The 22,556-nt window shown below is 32.9% G+C and overlaps 1 protein-coding gene across 1 annotated transcript in view; it reads right to left on the bottom strand.

Moving 5' to 3' along the window:
* The window catches only part of LOC128221685 (uncharacterized), a 56,340-nt gene that overhangs the window by 33,778 nt on the left and 6 nt on the right, over positions 1-22,556 (bottom strand). Inside the window, exons 1-20 of the mRNA XM_052930286.1 lie at positions 22,262-22,556; positions 19,197-19,392; positions 18,382-18,560; positions 17,893-17,995; positions 17,559-17,646; positions 17,139-17,321; positions 16,372-16,552; positions 15,639-15,944; positions 15,306-15,467; positions 14,050-14,220; positions 12,392-12,523; positions 11,853-11,993; positions 11,182-11,294; positions 7,720-7,793; positions 6,921-7,114; positions 4,807-4,965; positions 3,848-4,006; positions 912-1,000; positions 591-703; positions 262-422 (exon numbers count right to left, since the gene is read on the bottom strand). The exon at positions 22,262-22,556 is cut by the window's right edge and continues 6 nt beyond it. Coding sequence (XP_052786246.1) covers positions 262-422; positions 591-703; positions 912-1,000; positions 3,848-4,006; positions 4,807-4,965; positions 6,921-7,114; positions 7,720-7,793; positions 11,182-11,294; positions 11,853-11,993; positions 12,392-12,523; positions 14,050-14,220; positions 15,306-15,467; positions 15,639-15,944; positions 16,372-16,552; positions 17,139-17,321; positions 17,559-17,646; positions 17,893-17,995; positions 18,382-18,560; positions 19,197-19,392; positions 22,262-22,343 — 2,986 coding nt within the window. The 5' untranslated portion in view covers positions 22,344-22,556. The remainder of the gene's footprint in view (positions 1-261; positions 423-590; positions 704-911; positions 1,001-3,847; positions 4,007-4,806; positions 4,966-6,920; positions 7,115-7,719; positions 7,794-11,181; positions 11,295-11,852; positions 11,994-12,391; positions 12,524-14,049; positions 14,221-15,305; positions 15,468-15,638; positions 15,945-16,371; positions 16,553-17,138; positions 17,322-17,558; positions 17,647-17,892; positions 17,996-18,381; positions 18,561-19,196; positions 19,393-22,261) is intronic.

Genomic DNA, 22,556 nt, shown 5'->3' with positions numbered 1-22,556 from the left:
ACTGTATTTCAAATGTAGTATAAGGTATGCATGTGTATAGTTTTGGTGCTTAGCAAACTTTGAGTAGTAACCAGTATGCGAAAACGCAGGAGGTCAATGAATTTAAAGATTTTGTATGTAATATATATAAAACAGGCGTTTCAAATTTGACTTTTAAAGCCAAGATAACCTCTTATACAAATTTGATATATTTTAATTAAATTTCGACGGGAACACAAAGCTGAATGCAATTGTACGATAGGATTAAACAATTTCACTCACCATTGAATATACCAAAGTCGTAGAAGGTAGTACCGTGTACATCAACAGTTCTATTTTTATTAAAATACGTTTTCATAATGCGATCCAAATCATCTGTTAAGATTGGTTCGCCAAGTCTTATTTGAAACTCATAAGAGTACTTATTTAAAGCGGTCAGGGGACTGAAACAAAAAACAGTTTGAATGTATATTGAGATGTTAACAAAAATAATTATATTTATAAATACGTTTTCATGACAGAAGTGTTATAAGAATGTGATAAATAAAAGCAAAACAAAAAATGGATAATGATAACCAACAGAAATGTTAGATCTAACTAAAGAATCTTACATTTTGTTCTCCAAAATCTGCGAAATGGTGAGGTTTACAAACACGTCTTTAATAACAATAGATGTGTTGTCCGCTACAGCAACCGATCCATTGCTTTGCAAAGGTTTTCTGAGCTGAAGTGAAACGGCATTTTTGGACATTAAAAGCATTGATAAAAGTACGATTACATTACAACCATGACAGATCATTTCAAATGCGTTCATATTTAAGAAACTAGCACATGCGCGTGTGTTTTCAATGTATAATGATAACATACTCCTACTCTATCGCATCTTGTTCAAGATTTGCAGAAAATTAAAATGAAGGGCCACATATACTTACCTCCGTCAGCAAAAACGATTCAATTGTCGAGGTTGTACTATGATTTACAATCCTGGAAAAGCTTACAGTCCCTATATATGTGTAGTTGCCTGGAGTGATAATATACAAATATGAATTAGCATTCTGTTCGTTAAATGCATCAAACATATGAATAGTCGTACATTTTGTTAAACGATATTCAAAGGCAATACCCCCTTTATGCCCCGTACCCCTTCGGTGTTGAATGATTGTAATGTCATTTTTCCTGTTCAGATTTTGGCCTATACCGCCTACTTGGAGCTGCTTTAGAGGCAATAAATAGATTACTAAAACAATGACAACATATGTGAATTGTCATTAGCGATATGTTGTTCAGTGAAGAATAATTAGACACGCAACTATGTACTCGTAGATGAGTCAGAATGTTTACAAAAGAAAAACAAGGTTCCATTTATTGCTAATTTTAGTATATGGGGCTTGGAATTTATTTTTCCCTCGCGTTAAATATTAGCTTAAAAATCACTATTTGTTCGAAATCCGAAATAAGATGTAAATCAATGCATACACAAAAACATATGCTTCTGTAACAGTTGTTTTTTCGAAAGTCTTTCTCGAAGTGGCTCGTTTACGAAAAGGACCACAATGGAAATAAGAGTTTTCTCTTTTTTGTGTCATCCTTGGTTCGGTGTGCCTGTCATGGCTATTGAAAATATCATGTATGTATGATGTTATTTACTATACATGTTGTGTATTTTAAATGTCCATGTATGTGCATTCCTTACTGAAATAAATCTATCTATCTATCTATCTATCTATCTATCTATCTATCTATCTATCTATCTATCTATCTATCTATCTATCTATCTATCTATCTATCTATCTATCTATCTATCTATCTATCTATCTATCTATCTATCTATCTATCTATCTATCTATCTATCTATCTATCTATCTATCTATCTATCTATCTATCTATCTATCTATCTATCTATCTATCTATCTATCTATCTATCTATCTATCTATCTATCTATCTATCTATCTATCTATCTATCTATCTATCTATCTATCTATCTATCTATCTATCTATCTATCTATCTATCTATCTATCTATCTATCTATCTATCTATCTATCTATCTATCTATCTATCTATCTATCTATCTATCTATCTATCTATCTATCTATCTATCTATCTATCTATCTATCTATCTATCTATCTATCTATCTATCTATCTATCTATCTATCTATCTATCTATCTATCTATCTATCTATCTATCTATCTATCTATCTATCTATCTATCTATCTATCTATCTATCTATAATGTCGGTAAAGGTTTTGTTCCAATTCTGTTGGAACCGAGTTTTTTTTTCTTATGTTGATGAATAAACACAACTGGCAAGAAATAGGTTCTCATTTAATATAATTATTTTTTAAATCTTAGCCCAATAATAAACTGTCAATAGCATTACTGATATCCTTTTTAGGCAAAACAGAACAAGTCCCGTTCACATAGAAAAGAAGATGCCATGTAAGTATTTCTTTCAATGCAATCATGCATAGCTGTTATAGATTTTTGCTTATTGGAACTCGTCTAAATGTTTTAAAGGAATCGGTTGACACCCTTGAATCAATCAAAGTTATTATAAGCGATTAAAAGTGTTCATGGTTAAATATTTTCAATGTAACGTAGTCCATAATAAGTCCGGTTAATCGAGGACAGTGACATGTTTGTACCCATCAGAAGTATATTAAAAATTACAGATACAAAGCCATTAGTCAACAAATCAAGATTAAACACTGTTTATAGGCAAAAGGGTATAAACCATACGACACTTGGCAAGGACATAAACATATTGGCAACGCATTGATATTGCCAGTGAAGCTTGTTTAGATAGTATAGCGTAAAATAGTTTAGCTATCGGAATACGAGAGGGTTTTTACAGTGAAGTGTTTATTGATCAGTCACGAGGATTTCATGATATAGGTGTAATTTATATTATATGGTCATTCTACCAGTCGACTTCACGCTGTATACATGTTGTTGTTTTTTGGTTTGCATTTCACATGATGTCGTATATGAATCATATAATAAATAAAGACAAATGAATGAGGCTCAACATTGTGAGGCTCACTTTGTGAGCCGATATTTCACAAATGAAAACAGGTTTCCAGAATTACCGTCGTTTTTCCTGGCCGGTTGGTGGCAAAGTGTTGGACTTTTGTAGCCTGTACTTACATATCTTACATATGTTTCCATTGTCGGCTGTTCGTCATCGATCAATAAACTTTCCGCCTGGTATTGCATATTTAAGTTGTTGTTTTTTATTAAAATCTAAGTAAACCAAATACCACGAATCTTCTTGGGGTTTGAACTAGATCTTATGGACATAACTTCACTTATACAAACAGGACTTGGTTAGGTTTAGTTAAGAGCCTTTTAAAGCTTCTAAGTACACGTTAACACCAAAACAATGAACACCATGATATGTAACTTTGGGTTAGAAAATTTACAATAAGTCGGTCTGTCTTTTCGGATGATTGAAAAGAGTCCTTTTAAATTCCATTAAAGTAAGTATTTCGAAACGATTGCCAAAGTTAGAACAACTACTTATATGAGAAGTTGAAGATTTTATATTTATATGTACATATATGTGTTTGCAGAAATCAATTTACGGCAACAGTGTGGTAATGGACCGAGGATCGAGACCGTTTAAGCTTTTGTCTTGCATCTCAATTCTGTCGTGATTATTTTGTATTGTGCATCAATCAAATGTAACATTTTCATGTATATCTGTTATCGTAAATCGTATTATTATGTTCAATCATTGTATAGCAGATGTTAAATTAAAATAAGTTTGTTAAACCAATCTTGTGTCAATAAAATATTATTTTTTCTTGAATATGCTAGTAACCAATTGGCATATGATTTTACAATACACATCACGTAAGTCTATACCTTGACACCGGAATGTAGCCACATCTTGACCAACGGACATCCAAGATCTATCTGCAGGGCATGAACAATTCCAATCGCCATTTTGATTTATACAAATGCCATGTACACATCGTTCATCCATCGTTTCGTTTTGTTTAAAAAAACTACACTCGTCCACATCTGCAAATTAAGATATAGTATTTCGTATTGTACAATCACTGTCTTTTAAATTGCACATACCCATGATGACCAAGTAAAATGAATTTGTAAAATATATATTGTATATTTATTTTAGAGGTATAATTTTATCCGTAATCTCCATTCTCTGTATATCTTCCAAAAAAACAACAACAACAAAACACGGAAAATGCAATATGTTATAAGTTGGAAAATACGAATGCGTCATCTTCTAAAATATCCTTGGGTAGTCTTCAAGTGAGATATCCTTGGGTAGTCCTCAAGTGAGATATCCTTGGGTAGTCCTCAAGTGAGATATCCTTGGGTAGTCCTCAAGTGAGATATCCTTGGGTAGTCCTCAAGTGATATATCCTTGGGTAGTCCTCAAGTGAGATATCATTGGGTAGTCCTCAAGTGAGTGTTATAAGCAATTATCGAGTCTCGTTTTATGTATGGTGACAAATGTAATAGTTAGCCATCTGCCCTATTTAAATGTTCTGAGAAAGCTCTGCAGTTCGCGTGTATGTGTTTATATTTTTTTTTATTTTTTGTTATTAATATATGAAAGTGAAATGTATTTTGACGTTATTATATGCTACATTGACCGTTTTGACTTAATCTCATTAATGATATGCTGTAGCATTTTAATGCCACTTCCGTGTCCATTTTTTACTAAGTTTGTCAATGACTTGATTTTGTTGATAAGATAAACCAATTTTGTTATCAAAATTTTCTTGATGCTAATAAATATTACATACGTATTTGAATAACCAAATTAAATAAGACTTTCAGTTTTCACTTACCGTCACAGTAGATGGGAGATGGTGGCTTCGATTCGGTATATCCGTATTTACATTTGCATGCAAAGTAATTTTCAGACGCATTACGGTTTACACAGTGTGTACTTCGGAGATCACAGTTAGTTTTCGGTGGTCCAATATCACAAAGGCCCAGTTCATTCTCTGTAAAAACAACGAAATATGCGGTCGTTTATGCGTGTTTCGCTGACAAAATGACACGTACTAAAAATAAAATATCAGATGGTTCCTTTTTGAGTAATGGGTCATTTTTAAATACGGGTAGATCAATAAGGAAGGACAATACACTTGGTGGCTTAGGCCTATGAGGATTCTAATTACACAGTATGTTGATGTCAGCCTTGACACCCCGGAATCACATACGTATCTTGACTCCTCTCATTTTAATGTTGACAAGTGCTGCCATAACTGTTATTTTTATTTGAAATGTAACTTCCTACATTTATTACAACTCAATTATAGCATGGTGTAATGTATATGGTGCCCGAATGAGGATTTTTCAGCCGGTGATTTGTTGTTTTGTACTCTTTTTTATATAAATTATTTTTTATGTTTTATGTCTTAAAAACAGCTGCTGGTCATTAAGCAGGAATTGGAATAATAATATGAAAGGTATAATATTAATCGAAGGATTTTTTTTAATTTTTTTTTTGATAATTTTCTAATACAACCATGTGGTAGGTACAAGGGTATCTATGAATAACAAATTCATAATGAGCCATTGTATAATTACCTACGCAATCATCTTAAACCATAACTTGTATTATAGATTTTTGGCAGCTGAAATTATATCACACGTAAATGCGAATATCACATTTTTAAATGAATACCACTGTCTATGGTAAGGCCCAAAATGCTTGGATTTGATTTAGTGGGGTCAAGGTCACTGTTACTAAAATGGAACAAATAGTTTTAACTGAACACTTAAGTAACGATTGACTGATAGTGAACATACTTGGTGTGTATGTATCATTTGTAAAGAGCTTACTAAAGAGGGATTACTTTTCGTGGATGGAATCAATGTGATTAAACTTATTATTAATGTTCCAGCGATACTGACACATAAAATCCTATAATAGCTAGAGCTATTTACATTTATGTCTACTTTTCATAAAGGGCTGCTACTTTTTTAAATCTTACAAAACATATTGCCTATAAATTCTAATTGCCCATATGATGAACCCGGTTTCGTCGCATAAGGGGGATTTAAGTATGTTTATCTAACACAAAATATTTTATAAACCATTCAAAATCTTTAAATCACTTTTGTTTAGTTTTATTGTTAAAAGAACAAGGTGCAATTTTTTCGCCATTTTTAACAGCGGTCTGTAAAAAAATTTAAGACAGGAGCGGGCCGGTCAAAAATATTTTATTGACGGCTGATGGAATAAAACTGGATATCATTAAAAAATGATATACAGACCCAGTTGGTTGTATACCACGTGATAAATTACGTCATATATTCTACGTCGGAAGGCAAAAAAATCCTTAAAATGAAATCTTAAATCAAAGATAACTTTTCATTTACTACACCATTTTAAATGAAACAAAGGGCAGTCTCTGCAGCTTAAAGAGCCCCGCATTTGTATTATTTCCGAAATTTGATGATGTCATTAGTGTCATCGAACACTTCGACAAACCTATTTCCAAAATAATGTTTTGACAGTGCTCCGTCAGACGGCCGTATTGTGTAAAGGTTTGTCGAAGTGTTATAAGAAACTAAACTTGCAATCAAATTCTGGTAAAAGACCGAAGGTGGTGCTCCGTAAGCGGCGTAGACTCTGCCTTGTTTCATTTAAAATGGTAAAGATATAGTGAAGTTATCTTTGTTTAAAGTCTTTTTTCAAACCAAAATATTGCCTTCCGACGTAGCATTTATGACGCAATTTATCACGTGGTATGCACACACTGAGACCGATAAACGTTTTATTTCCATGGAAGGGAATATTGCCGGAAGGTGTTATACGAGCGTATGTGGCAGTTATACATTAAACATGTCATACTTTAAACTATTATATTGTTTATTAAATGCGTCCCCCAAATACTATTCTTTAAGAAAAAAATATATGTTGAGACCATGTGTCACATTGAAAATTTACCTTTGTGAGGTACTGCAGCTAACGTTTCTGCAAATACAGGTACTCCAGCAATATGTACGATGGCATTATTATCCGGCAGCCCCTTTCTGATTGTATTGGTAATATACTGTTCATTAAATGTCATGGAAGTGTTCAGATGTATATTGTAGTCGATACGTAAACTGTCCCTCACTGTTTGGCGTTTACGAGAAATTCTAAAATAGAAATAAAACGTCTGACAATTATATAATTTATAAACCATATATATATAACACTTAATATGATGGTTCATGTATATTAATCACAGTAACAACACTGGAAATTTAACAAATCATGGACGTTGCCAGTCATCTCGTTCTCCGACATTATTAAGCACGTTCACATGTAGCTCACTTAAATACAAACGTTATGTGGAAGTGACTGATTCAAAATTGAGCAACAAAACAGCGATAGAACAAAAAGAATCAATGAAATGTCAATAATCATAGGTCATGTTTATGCTAATGGACCCACTGATCTCGCGTTTCAAAGCAAACCCCACGAAGCATTTGTTTCCTTTGGTATGATGTTCCAGTTTGAGTCTGTCGTCCAAAGTGTCTCAAACGGAGTACACAATTATGAAAGCACGAGAAATGAGCCACTGGTGCACATACCTTCCCTGTCACTCGTGAAATAAAGTACGATCTATCACAGTGACTGGTATTTGTCTTGCATATGGCATTACATGTATTCGATTGGTCAAAATTAGCCTTATTGACAGGAGTATACGCAACAAAGTAATTTGTGTCGTTATGTTTTCTTACTATCACTAAATACTTACCTGCTGATTATTATTATACTTTGCACGGTTACGCTTATGAATCCGGATACAGTGCCATTCAAGAGGTTTGTGAGCTGAAAACGAAATTAAAGATACGCATCTATATCAGCCGAGACGATGATTAACACGAATAAAACTGATACTACATTTTCAAGTCTGCAGTGATCTATTTTCTACATTTTATGATAGTTATTTGTTTGTATTGAATTGGATATTGCATTTTGTAATACTCTTGATACGTGAGAGTACGAATATGTCGAAACAAACCCCTTTGTAGCATATTAAACAGAACAAGTGAGAAAACATAGACTGAATATGACTTTTACAGTAGCGTATGTTACACACTTAATGCACCATGCGTCATTAGAACTGCAATTATTAGAATTATATGTGACTTAATTTCAAGTCCGACTTTGCATCTATATAATGAATGTGTACCATATCGGATTTGTTTTGTGGCGTGCACTGTCTGCACTATGCTATACTATACGTATAATTAAAAAAAATCATTTGCCTATGTTAATTTGGAGAGTTCACCTTCTGGTTGTGTTTAACTGAGAGGGTAAACTTGATTCAGTTTGCATGTCCCTCTGTCCGGTTATTTTTAGAGGCTATGCATGCCTTTTCTCCAAAATTCTTAGTAACATTTGGATAAAACTGTACGGGAGTGGTAGGTATCAGGTAGTGCATGATTGTTCACAAAGTAATAGTAATGTATTACTTGTTTTAAAAACAAAGTGCAGATAGAGATCCTTGCGCAATTTACATCATTTGGTGTAGGAAGACATTAGTTGACTTTATATGTACATTCTAAAACCCTTAGATGGATGAAAGTTCACATTTGCATTGTGATGCATGTCGTTGGCAGGGCTGGCGAATCTCATCGCGTACATTCGTTGCCAAATATGATTGAAAAATATCACATTATGAAAGTTGGGTTTACATCAACTTCAGTGATATTTTCGAATATCTGCCTTTTTCAATGTATATAACACTGTGTAAGGGCTTCTTAGCCTTCTTCACATTTTTCTTTTTCTTCATCGTTGTTTTATTCGGTATTGGAAACGCTTTGAAGGACTTTCATACACAATAAAATTACCGAGTACGAGTTGTATCGCTTGATAGGCAAAGTAAGCTCCTATTGTTCATTTATATAACTAAACTTGCTCAGGGTATAACACAAAAACTAAGCAAAGGAACCTTCGATCATGTATATATGAAAATTGGATATTATGTACAGCCCAAGAAGATATCCCTTGTTCATTGTTTCATTTCCCTTGTAATTGTTTAAACAAAGCGTGTCCAACGCATACAAAACAAACCATTGAAGGAAATACCCTGACATTTTGAGCATTGATTTAAAAGTATTTGCATCTGTTAAAAACTTAGGAAGTCTAATATTACGTTAAATCCCTTAATCAGATTCATCTTATTTTAATATTTGTTGGGGATAAATTTTTAATTTAATAATTCAACCCCAAATTTAATTTAAATGAAAGTTCCTAGGCGGTAATCAAAACGCCTTGATACATACTTCTAGAAGATGTATATATTCCATAATTTGTGGAAGTTTGTGTTGGTCCAGATTACTGGTTTTTGGTTCTTGGCTCGGAATGTTTTGGCATGTGACGTCATTTTCTTTAAATATTTTACATAGGAAACATATGGAAAAAAGGATAAGCTAATATATGTCGCTTTTATTTTTAGTACCTTTTCTTTAATCGTTCCCAATTTTAGTACAGTTATGTTTATTTATAATGAAATTCTATGATCAAACAGTTTTAAACCTTTTTATTTTCTAAGGCAGACTGTGTGTGATGCTCTTAGTTTCAAACAATAACTGCATCGTATCTTTGAAAAGTTTAAAGTTTAAGTAGGTACTCTGAATTGTTTTCCTCTGTATGGCTATATAGCTGGGATATCTTATCATTGAAGTACTTGGGGTTTACCTAATAATTTATTATATTTTTTTACTATTAAATTTCCTGACTTTAATGCATACTTTGATAAGATTTACCTTTTACGTTTTTTTCTTTATCCGGGTTTGTTTGGATACGAGTGAGGTTTGTGCACGTTAACTGGTTTAAACCCCCAGTAAATTTACATTTTACTGACTGTTCCAAGGCGGTACCTAACAATCCTTGGTAAACATACTTAGTTGTGTTATATAGTATATATGCACTGTGCTGTTTGTGGAGTTTTGTGCTGTTGTTTCATGTTTCTTGTTTGTGATTTTTATTTGTATTCTATGTCTTTGGCGTTTACTATGTGTCAATAAACGGGGTTTATTTTTAAACTTTTTGCTACTGTGCTTGTTTCTGTATTTTTTTAAATGCTTATCAATGCATGGCAGCCCAGTTAAAATACATAATGAAGTGTGATAAGTACAAAACAATGGATGAACACCATAACGTTCATCGGCATAACAACCTATTTTTTTAAACACTAGGTTCTAGTATTCAATCCTTGTGTACCGACTTCAGTAAATGAAATTCTAAAATTTGTAACGAGGTTACCTATAAGAAAAGCATTAAATATGTTAAAGAACGATTGTACATTTAGTGGAAACCAAGATTAAAACATTGTCAACATGATACACCAGGACATTGTGCAAGATTTAGACGATCCAATTTACATTATCTATATTGTTAATTTTAGTCGTAAAGACCTCCGCAAACAAAAATCTAAGAGCCCAACTCGTCATATCAATGGAAGACGTGATGGGGCATTTCAATGCATACCGAACTGTTGTATATCCAATGATTGCCCTTCGTGTATTGTGCATAATGATACAAACTGACCATTAACGCTACTGTAGTTTTGCTTATATTAACCCAAGACTAGCAGAAGTGATTGTCTATAAAGTTGAAATGTGCCTTTGGCATATCCTAACAGGAGACGTATGTTATGGATTCTAAAAGACCTCCCACAGTGCAAACGTGGGTCGGGGAGGTAACAAAATTAAACGTTTCAAAATTATATGTTTTATTTGATTTTGAGGAACAGTCTTTTTGGAGTACGACATACATTCTTCGTGACATGTTTTGGGGTAGTAAGGAGTTGAACAAATTTAACAACAAACGATTTTATGAGATTTTGGAATTTGACTCATAAACATATTGGTTTTTTATTGGGAAACTTAAATGCTTTTTGATAATCTCATAAAGTATTCTTTCGTAAAAATTGCTCAACCCCAAATTACAGCGTTAGATGTTGCAATGGATATATGAATTATGTTTGCTTAATATTGAACTACAAATCTTAATAGAAATTAATTTTATATGTCGGTCCTTCAAACGTCGTTTGCATTCTGGCCAGCCCTAAATAACTATTTCGCCAATCTTTTTTATATAGGATTATGTTTCAATTTCATTGCTCGATATGGAGTCTTGACTTAAACTTGGAAGTTCTCTTCTATCAAAATATGCTTTGAAGATATTTGGCAAATTATGATACGTATACCTGCTTTTCTGTTGATAACATGTTGTTCAGTGTATTCAATGAATCATTTGTTGGAGGCTCGCCGTCAGTGGTGTCTATGTCAATAAACAACGCGCTAAAGTACATCGTCCCATCTGAAATGTGTAACCCGGATAACGGGACTTAGAATTAGATAAATAAAAAGGTACGATATATGTAGATATGAATATGCATACGATGTTCCCGACATTCATACATGGTCATGGAAGGAATTGATCATTATACGTATACGCCGGCTTTAATACTGACAATGTAACTGTAATAATTTATACATATACATTAACAATAACAATATACAATATTGTCTAGTTACCAAACATCTTCTAATGTACCAAAAGCATACGTATAAATTTTAATAAATTTAAATCTGGTTTTGATAACTACATAAAAAGGCTCGCTTAATAACTTATGTCCTGAACTCAGTATTATATGATGACTTGTTAGAAGATCATACTCGTTATATGTATCATACAAAGTAATTTGATTTTTTACAGTGCTAAATACAAATAAAGATACTATGAATCTCGAACGTTTCAAACGCTTTATATTTATGCCAAATTTTTATCACACTAGTTATATATTAAAAGCATGTAGTGATATTACCATATGCTAGCCACTTCATTTATGATATAATATCGATAAGACTGACTTACGTATCTTTTCGCATGATTTGCCATCCGAAGACTTGGAATATCCAGAAAGACACACGCACTGATAGCTTCCCCTTGTATTTAAACACGTCTGCTGATCGTCGGCACAAAGCCGCGGATATACAGACTCGCACTCATTTACGTCTTAATCAAATGAAAAGGCACATATTTAATAATATAGCGACCACTTATTTATAGGTTAAATATATATACTGGCATCACATGTGAACTTCAAACTATCTTCGTTGCGTTAGAATGTTTGGCTAATGCTTTGTTACAGTTATTCACGAACTCGTCAATACATTAGCGCAAGGAAAAATAGGCTTACGGTCATACTGACAAGGAACATGCTCCAACTACAGAGTAAGGGATAATTACGTGTTTTATTCCCTCGTTTGAATTATACTTACTTTAGTATGCTTTAAAATAAATAGCAAAAACGACAAATCGTTAAATATATATCAAATGTCACTACATGTCATATCTGCAATAACTGTATCTGTATTTTCTCATCTGAAATCTTAATAGAAACAATTGCGTACCGTTACAATGTCTTCCGTCAGCATCGATGTTAAATCCACCACTGCAGGAACATGTATAGGAGCCTACGGTATCGTTACACGTGGTCTTTTCTTCGCATCGGTTAGTAGCGTCACTTGTACATTCATTTATGTCTGTAAACGAGGCAGAAATGCGTATATTTTTTATATATTCTAAGTGAGTTACTCTTCGGAAAATACAATACATACACTTAATGACAAATCATTTTGATTGAGACTGTTTATAAGGAATAATTGTAAGTGCGCATCAATTCCCGTCTAATCAACTGGGTTATGTAATATTTCAACTGAAAAAACACATTTGACTCAGCGGTTAAAACTTTTTCATGTAATCATATGTATTTGAAAAGGACAGAATTTCATGATTCATACTAGGAGATGGACTTTTACATTCTCTACTCCCGTTGCAATGGAAACACTCGGTTCTTATATCTAATTAGTATCATTTAATTTGAAACTACCAAGTGTATTAAATAACGTAAATATTTTGTTTCTTCCAAAATAACATTTTTAAAATATAAATCTATACTAGCCTTTGCACACACAACCTACCAGTCATAAACACCATACAGAACACATGCATAACAACCTTAGGTCGTGCTTTAAAATATAAAGACGTTGCAAGAAATAACGTGCACGTGTACTTTAATGTGTATTTGAACGTTTCACTTCACGTACATTTAATGGTTGCAAATGAGATTAGAAGTTAACACAATTTCAACTTAAACTTGTACCTGTAGTCTCGCGGATAATAGCATAAATTACTTTCCTCGAACTGTCGTACCGGTCGTTCTTAAAAGTGTAAAATGCACATTTACCTCGATAAGGCAGTTCACAAGTATATGTTAACACGTACACTTACGCGTACTTGTTCTGTTTCCCAACCTCTCTATTTTGAACAAACAAACTTACTATCACAATATTGTTGATTGTCCAGGTACCGCACATTGTATCCTTCCGGGCAGTCAGCGCAAGGAAAACCTTCGAACATGGTATTGTTGCACAAACTTGGATTGAAACAATTGTATTCGTCGCAAGGACTTTTTATTATTTCACAAAACCCTCCGGATGTATATGCATTTTGGCAAATACATGCAGCAAACACGCCGTTTTTTGAAAGAAAAGACAGCGTTGTTAGAAAAGCTCATCCAAATCATATCATGATGTTGAACATTATGTGTCAAAGACTGAAGAATATGGTTTTTTTTTTCGTGCTAACGACATTACAATTAACGGTATATCGCAACACTTCAACAAATAGCGCATATATTGTTGATTTACGGCGTAATAATGCGTAGTGATTGCAGTTCTAAGTTGATAAAGACTTCGTCTTAAATAACGTTTTTTTTTCAAAACTATTTTTTCTCGTGTTTCAAGTGTATTTGTTTAAAAAAATAATATTCAGTTAGGGTCTATTGAAATAGGGTTGTCTAGTTCTGATGAATTACATACTACAATAAATAGGAGAAGTTGAGTTGTCGGGCGTGACGCATATTCCATTTGATACTGAGCTGCCCGGTGTGCAACAAAATGTGTTTCTTTTCTTTGGATTCGATTTTTAATGCAAACATTTGAAAAATGTGATTGTTTAGCCCATCGTGACATTATTTTACTGGTTTAAAAAATCATCTTTTTCTTACCTCTCATGTGACTATAATCGCATTCAGTATTGTTTTCGCAGCCACAATACGTGAACTTCAATGCATGATTAACCGTATGCTTAAACCGGTCAGTCACCATAAAATTGATAACACCAGTAGTGTTTGAATTGCGAAGCCCTGTCCCGATTATCCAATTGAAGACGCCATTATCTTGAATAATACATATACAATAATGAATAGTATTAGTTTAAAAGCAAATAGTATAGAATAAATAAACCCTTTCACAATACAATAACTATTAAAACTAACAAGAAAGCATTCTGCATATCACAGATTATATACGGTTTTACATTGTATTTTTTGGAAATATTTTTTTTGTAGTTGGAGGATTAGAGAGTGTTCCGAGTTGTTCAATAATCTGTTTACCGTTATTTCGACTACCAAAACGTTTTTTTTAATGTTATTTAAATCATCATGTATACGTACAAATGGGGCATTTATAATGTTGTTACTAAACGGTAGTTAGAAAGACAACTGTTTTCCTCCGCTGCATAATGTACTCGGGTGAGTTAATTTTTGTGATTTTTTATTGCAAATAAAGGACGGGTTTTGTAATCAAGCATGTATATAAAATTATATATGTTTTGGGATGTTATATTGCATGTTTTGTATTGTTGGTATAATCACCATAACCTTTTACCTATACTCAAACATTGGTTTGATGCGTAGAATGTATGACCTTTGTTGCTTGAAAACCGTTTAAAGGAGTATCAGCGATATTATGAGAAGGAAGCATTAAGGCTTAAAACATGGCCTTTACTTTTCATTTTCACCTTGCTCTGGCAAGGCTCCAGAATTAATTCACATCTTGCTATTATGAGTATAATACGTTACCCAAATTCCATTTAAATACCTCATCGGCTGTACTTGACACGGAGGAACGCGTTAACATCACTCTAACATTGGCCAAGACATATGACCTTCACCCTGGCCATATCATATTGCAGGCGACATATATAACATATATTCCGCTTGCATGAGTAGAACATGCGATCCAATTTTCGTGACATTAATTCAAATGGTGTTAGAGATATGGAACGGACGAATACTGAAGGTGTTATTCATTGACCTTGTATATGACATTGACCCTGATCTGTCGAAGCTCTTTCATAGGTGCTGTTTTTATTTAATTGATTACCACGTTGCGCAGACGCCAAACAATGATTAACGGAAAAAGGTAGGTTGAAATGGTAGGTATTTATATGATCTCTTTAACTGTGTTTTTAAATGCATACCTATAGAATATTCCTCAAAATCCGGCTCAACTGTAAAATTTAGTCTTTCCTTGTTTTCATCATTGATGCAATCTATGAGATTAATCGAAAACGATTCGTTTAGCCCATAAATGAGATTTACTGAAGTCGGCATTGTTTCCAAAAACTTAGGTGGCTTATCATCTGCAAAAAAACAAACGAAAAGTTATGGGGCACTAAATTAAAGTATTTGTTATACGTCTGATATATTAAAACAAATATCTTATTGTTAATATTAAAACAAAAACTCCTATACATATCCACATTTCAACATGTTATATTGTGAGACACCGCCGTTACAAGCATTGTACTTACGTCTGCGTAAATACTCATCGTGGTCTTGTTCGTTTGTCTCATGCACGTTACTCCCTACGCTTATATCATGTGTTCTAGCAATAGCAAGCAGACACTCGTTGTCAGTCGTATTGTCCCAGCTATTGCGGCACGTTCTGTTAAACTCCGTTATATTGCCTTCTGTATAGTTTTCGAAGAGAGCCGTTAAATTGCCAAGTAAATTTTCCAAAAATCTCGGGCTAGTGTGTTGATGATTGTACATTGAAAAATTACCCTTTGTCAAGTCGTAGTCAAAGACTGACTCGTTCTCATATTTCTCCAATGACCCTGTTGCAATTATTATACATATGTTATTTTACTTAGATGCAATCCAATCCTTACAGTACACAAAGACAAGAAATAGACAAGAAAAAGAAAACAAAACAATCATTTACATATTAATTAATTTCGCATCGAAATGGATTGTGTATGATATAATTATTAATATGGTATATGGCTTGCTAATAATCTAAGCCCTTTAATTTTCCGTTCAAGAATGACATATTTACTTTATGCAATAACTCATCAATCGCGTTTTTAATATTTATTATCACAAGACACCAAAGGAGAAGTGCAAAGGGCGAAAACAAATGTTCGATTAGTATCCTATACTTAAAAAGGTATTTTCAAAGCTAGTTACGAAATGATATATAATTCTGCATGCATTACTCAAACTCATATAAAAGCATTCAATTTAAATAATGTTAAAACTTACAAGATTCACCAAAACGGAACATTTCGTATTCCGAACAATTTTTGGTACAGTGACTTCCATTTCGAAAAAAATACTTTTCTTCTATAGCATTTTCCGCTAGTCCGTGTACACCTGTAATATTATGGTTGCCTCTCTTGTTCTTGATGTTGACGGTTAAATACGGGAGAGCAGGAAACTCAAACTGGAAATAAGTTCTAAACTGATTTACATACATTACATACAGAATAAGATCATTGCCCATTTGTTTTGCGTTTTGAATAACTCATAATCTTAAGCCTTAGATGGTAACTCTTTTATATTACGATAATGAATTGGATAATAGCCAAACTGCATCTACAAGATTAAAGTGCAAAGTATGGCACCACCGGTATCCATTGTTATAAAAATAATCATAAACATTCAGAATCATTATATTTGTTTCTTTTGCCGTATTACTACGGTTTCGTCGGTAGTTGTTAAAAGTGGCCAATCTTCATATTACAATGGAAAGTTTATTTTGGCAAACTGAGGTCAAACTTAATGATATTCTAAAAGAATGTCTAGCAATGCATGATAGCACAGTTTTTATGAAATATCATGCTTAGTTATACATGTACTTCGTGTCATAGTGTATAACATAGTTTGTCTATCACAACTAGCCTTTCAGTGGGTAACCTATACCTTGATACATATACAATTCTGAAATAGTTCATCAGTTAAAATATAATTATTGTCATGACCAATTGTACATGAAAATCATCAACAATAACTAATATTCAGAACATTACGTGTTGCAGCCATGGGATTTTTACTATCGGTGTCAGTCGAAACGCATTTAAACCCGATGGGAACACTGAGAAACAATCTGTTTGTTTTGGCACGCCAGAAAAGGGACTACTGGCATTGAGGTACAAAACCTTTCCACTTGTCGTATTCTTAATGATATGAACAGTCTCAGAATTTTTGGTGTTCTGTAAAATAAAATTAGGAATTATATTTAGATGAAAATATCATCATAGATATACTTTTTTACCAAAATGCACTTACTATATAACATACATTTTCGGTTTTTTACTATAGCAACAACATGTGACATTCTGTTGTTCATGTCAATCAATAGCATAGCACTATTCATTGAAATATATTTGTATAACAAACATGAAGCGTTATAACATTTTCAGAGATAATACCAATGTCGAAACACTTACCTTTACTTGGATCGCAAAGGCGACAATTTCCGTTGCGTCTTTATTGCCGGGAACAACGTAATCCGTTCGTATTTGCACTTCCAAATCTCTGGATAAAACATACAATGTATGTGTAAACAGTTAAAATAAAGAAAAGAGACCTAATTGCTTACAAGGTAATAGTCACATGCTAATTGGTAAATACTAAAGATAACTTAAATTTCATATTTTACCACCAGATCTAATGAAACAAATTATTGAAGCTGTATATTGTCATTATAGTATATCATCTATTAGTATTTATTAAGTGAGCATGTTCAAATATATAAAGTAGTTCAGTTGAAAAAAGGTTTACCCATCAGAACCGTTAGCACGCAGAAAGATATACTCCCCATGTCCGTTGAATGAGTACCGGAAATTGTCTATACTCTCTATTTCTGTATCACCACCAGATTGTACTGGAAAAAAACACAAGTTTTTCTTGTTTTCCTAAATGGCATATCGAATCCTATCTTAAAATGCTTGTGATAAAAGTTCTATTGTGTTTTAAATCATTATACGTTAAGTATCCATTAAGCTATCATAAGGATTACATTTACATTTATGTGAAGTGGACTTCTCCAGGAAGTTTTTTTGTTTTGTATTATACAACCACTTTACCAAGTGTAAGTTATCGATGAAACATATATGTGGTCATATATTCATCATGATTGATTTTGTATGTCTAACGAATACAATGCTATGAAAATTAAAGGAAGAACATATATATCAGATTGAATACTCTATGTTTAAAATATAAGTAAGCACTTAGTTAAATACACTGAATATAAATTTCATACGTAACCTGTTGTTGAAAATGACCACTTTTCACACGTATCAGGTACATTCAAGCGGTAGAATGATTCACAGAGCTGCTCGCTTCTACTACAACACAGTTGACGCAGGTCTTCCATTTGCACTTCTGCATCAGAAAAATGCACGAACCCTGCATCTGGAGCCGTTGTGATGAGCTTGCCATACTGACTATGAATTAGAAGAGATCAAAATAGTAGACGCCCCTATCAACTTATTAAAGATATAAACAGCAAACGCTTCATAAATTGTTGAAAGTGTTGTGCTAGGCGTTAGTAGGCCTCGGTATCTAAATGAAATAATTGGAAGGCTTTGCATTATATGTAAGGATGTTTATTTTTCAACGTAAAAACGACGACAACGTAAAGGCACATAATTTCACACATTGTTTATAAGTATCTTTTTTGGACAATTGCGAATCGAGTAGTATTTATTGTTCTGTGTCAGAAAGCGGCTTAATCGCTTATGATGTTACCTTTGGTAGCAAAGTTATATTCATCGAATATACAACTAAAACCAAACCCTCGCATTTGTTTTCATTTATATTTGCTTGAAAAGTATAAAATTATTCATTCAATAACATATAGTAAGCGACTCAAATTTAAATGGAAAATAAACAGGCAAAGCTTCAAATACATGTATACACTGTTAACTATAGAGAAATGCCCAGTAGTCAAATGTTCACGAATAACTTTTTAACAATAAAATAACAAAGCAAACAATTGATATTTTTAAATCGCTATCAGTTTTTGCATGACAATAACTAAAATAATGGGGTTTTTAGACAATTACTGTCAAATTGTTCACCTGTAGCAGCACTTTTGTTTCACTCCATCTGTGAAGAACCATTCTGTGTAGCAGTGATTGTTTTGTTTAAAGGAGTACTCAAACTCCATTTGGTGTTCATAACACGGACAAGGTGATGCCAACTGCTGTTTCGTATTGATAAGATTCTTTAGATTTTCGTCATCAAGGAACTTCTCACATTGAAATCCGCTCGTATCTGGAATATTCGTTAAATAGTTGAATAATAAAATTGCGCTAAAACCATACGACCAGCTCGCACTCAAAAAGTGTTGTCAGGATTTGCGCAAAATAACACCAACAAAAATGTAGAGTAAACAACAGCAAACATTTTAAAATTTTGTTTTGCAAATGAATCTAGCATTTTGTAACTAAAGTGATGATCGGCGCTCATATGATACGTATTCAAATATTCAAAACCTCATCGATAGGGCATAGCAACACAGTATTTAAGATAACCCAATGAACAACTATGAAAACTATGTATGCCTGGTGAAATAACATTATTTATGCATTATATATTAAGCGGGTAACTCTGTTAAAGGCCATTTCGTGAAACCAGGTCAATTTAGGTCAAATTTCAGTAAACATAAAGATCAAATATAAACTTAAATAACGTTGTTCACAAATATTTGTTTACTTAAGTATAAGATCGTATTTATTTCACGAGTGTCATAGGAAAACATGATTTCAAGAGTGTTACAGTTTTTCTATGATCACGAGTGAAATTGAATACGATCTTAATATTTGTGTTTCAAGTTTAGGTTTAAAAGTGTTTTTAAGTGATTAATTCTTTCCCGCGTTATTGTGGCGTAATATGATAAACTGTTTCCGGCTACGATCGGGTAATTCAATTTACAGAATGGGTGAGAAAAATGTATCAGTAAGTTTTTCTTTAATGAAATTAATTTTTATTTTAACAATTCGTGAAGTAATTATCATCTATTAGTGTAAATATATAAGTTTTGAATTGCGTGATTGATTATGTCATAATCGGGGATTGAACAGTTTTTACTTTATAGAAGAATGGAGACTATAGGGAATGGCCCATTAGCATGAGCGCTTATGAGTTTGGATAGTAGTCACAAGGCCGGACAAGTGGGTTTTTTCGTTCCAATTGATCTGACACCTAGATAACAAGATGTTCATATGACATGGGTGATATCAGCATCTTATCGCGACATTGTTAGCACGTCGATATGACAGGAATGTGAAACAAGCCTTAATGGATGCCCTGATAAAGAAATTATAGCGTTATATTTCTTGAATAGGCAAACAAATATTAACATTGATTTTCTTTATTTGACGGAAGTTTTTATCTTAACATATTTGCCTTTGATTGATATTTGACAATAAGATGAGCAATGATCTCCAGTTTCATTGACTGTCAATCAGTTATTAATACAAATGTTTGGCTGTAATTGCATTCAGTCTTCTTTAAAACATTGTGTTCATTTTCATATTGTCTGTCATGTCTATGCCTTGTGCCTCTTTACTGCGTCATCGTTACATTTACTGGGTACGCTCTTTGTTCAGCATGTGCTTATCAGAGGTGTAACTCAATCAAGTACACTATTAGAACGTTTGGGCCAATATTCAGAAAATCTGGACCTTAAATGTATGAAGTGTTACTGATTTCGACTACTCAACTCCATTTTGTTTTCAAGGAGAAGTATCCAATTCCCGATTAAATACCTATGTACTGATAGGTACTTAATTATATTTTTCTTTGAAGTCATATTGCGTAAATAAAACAATGTTGTTGAAATTCGGTCAACAGCTTCCTGACGAAAATCATACCACTAACAAAGTAGCCAAAAGGAAGTTTTAAACATGACCAAAACAGATAAACGGATGATAATTAAAAAAATCAAAGCGGATGTGACTATATTGACGAAATAAATAAGACTTTATATTTACATGATATATCTGTTATCACCTTTCAACACATATAACATCGTAATAAACAAGTGATTGCTGATAATTACATCAATGTTTCGATAAAAAATAGTTGCAAAAAGAATTTGTATTTTAATGGCTTATAGTTACTTGCATACATTTATTAAAATATTAAAAAAAAAATTCCCTACTATATGTTGACATGATATGTAGAGTATGTATGCAAAATGTCTCTGGAGTCAAACGTGCACTCGTTAAATCAATTCATAAGTACGGGCTTACCATAAACAATACAATGATGAAACTATAAAGAACTAAATTTGACATGTTTTTGATTTATTGTAATTAACTTAGATTTGGACAATTGTAATGTTTGTCCGTAATAAACCTCCACCCTCTTCTGTTTTGTTGTCTTGTGTGTCTTTTGTCGATATAATGTAAAACCGTGAACCTGTGCCGTTTGTCATTGAAATACTTATGATAAGGTATGGAGTAAAGAATATCAACTTAGATCAAAGGAGAACTACAAGTTTCGCTGCTTGTTCCATGGCGGAACATTCATTCAAAATATAGTTTGAAACATTAGATGCGCTTAACAAACATTCTAATTGTTTCTTTTAGTTGGCCTAAGCATTGCTCTGATGACACCAAAGAAGATGCGCGTCCGATACCAACAAGACGTCTGCTCTCTTGTAAATACTGATTTCTGCACAGGATATGGATTCAGAGTGATAAATATCAGGTTTAAAATATATTTACAATCGAGCATAACTAATAGTTTCAAACAAGTTTGTAGGTTCGATCTCCATGTCATACCTTCATGTGTGCAGATAACCGCAAACTTACTACTGTAATAATATTCTGGTCCTAATTTCTCGAAACTTCTTAATCTTTACAGGCTTTAGTCGCTTATTTCAGTTAGCCATAATACATACTTAAAATGGATTTTGATAAATTAAAAATGGTTTATTCTGATAATCATACAAATTATTTCAACATAATTTCTAAATATTCTTGAAGAAGGAAATAACAAATTTTATAGAACAACAAAAATAGTGAGATTAGCTTAATCCTGTTATAAGGGACTTAAGAAGTTTCGAGAAATTGGGGCCTTGGTAACAGGTTATAGATAAATGCGCAAGAACATTTTTTTTTAAATGTTTACATACCTGCTGCAGATACTGGAACCACATTAAGGTTAATCACAATTGCACAATAAGCGCCAAACAGGGCAAATTCACGTAACTTCATAACGTCAACGTTTAAATATATTCTTTTGCTCACTGTATAATCCTCACGTCTGTTCGAAAAGACAAGATCAAATCAAATTCCATTAACATGACATAAAATCCACAGTATTTAAGTGTTTTCACCTGCTAATTTGTTTCCTAGAGATAAATCTACGAGAACAGATCAACTTTTGACCTTAATATAATCTATTTAGATATTTGATTGAAAAATTCT

The sequence above is a fragment of the Mya arenaria genome, chromosome 16 (genome assembly GCF_026914265.1).
Source record: "Mya arenaria isolate MELC-2E11 chromosome 16, ASM2691426v1".
Lineage (NCBI taxonomy): Eukaryota > Metazoa > Mollusca > Bivalvia > Myida > Myidae > Mya > Mya arenaria.
This window is presented reverse-complemented; position numbering and strand designations above follow the sequence as displayed.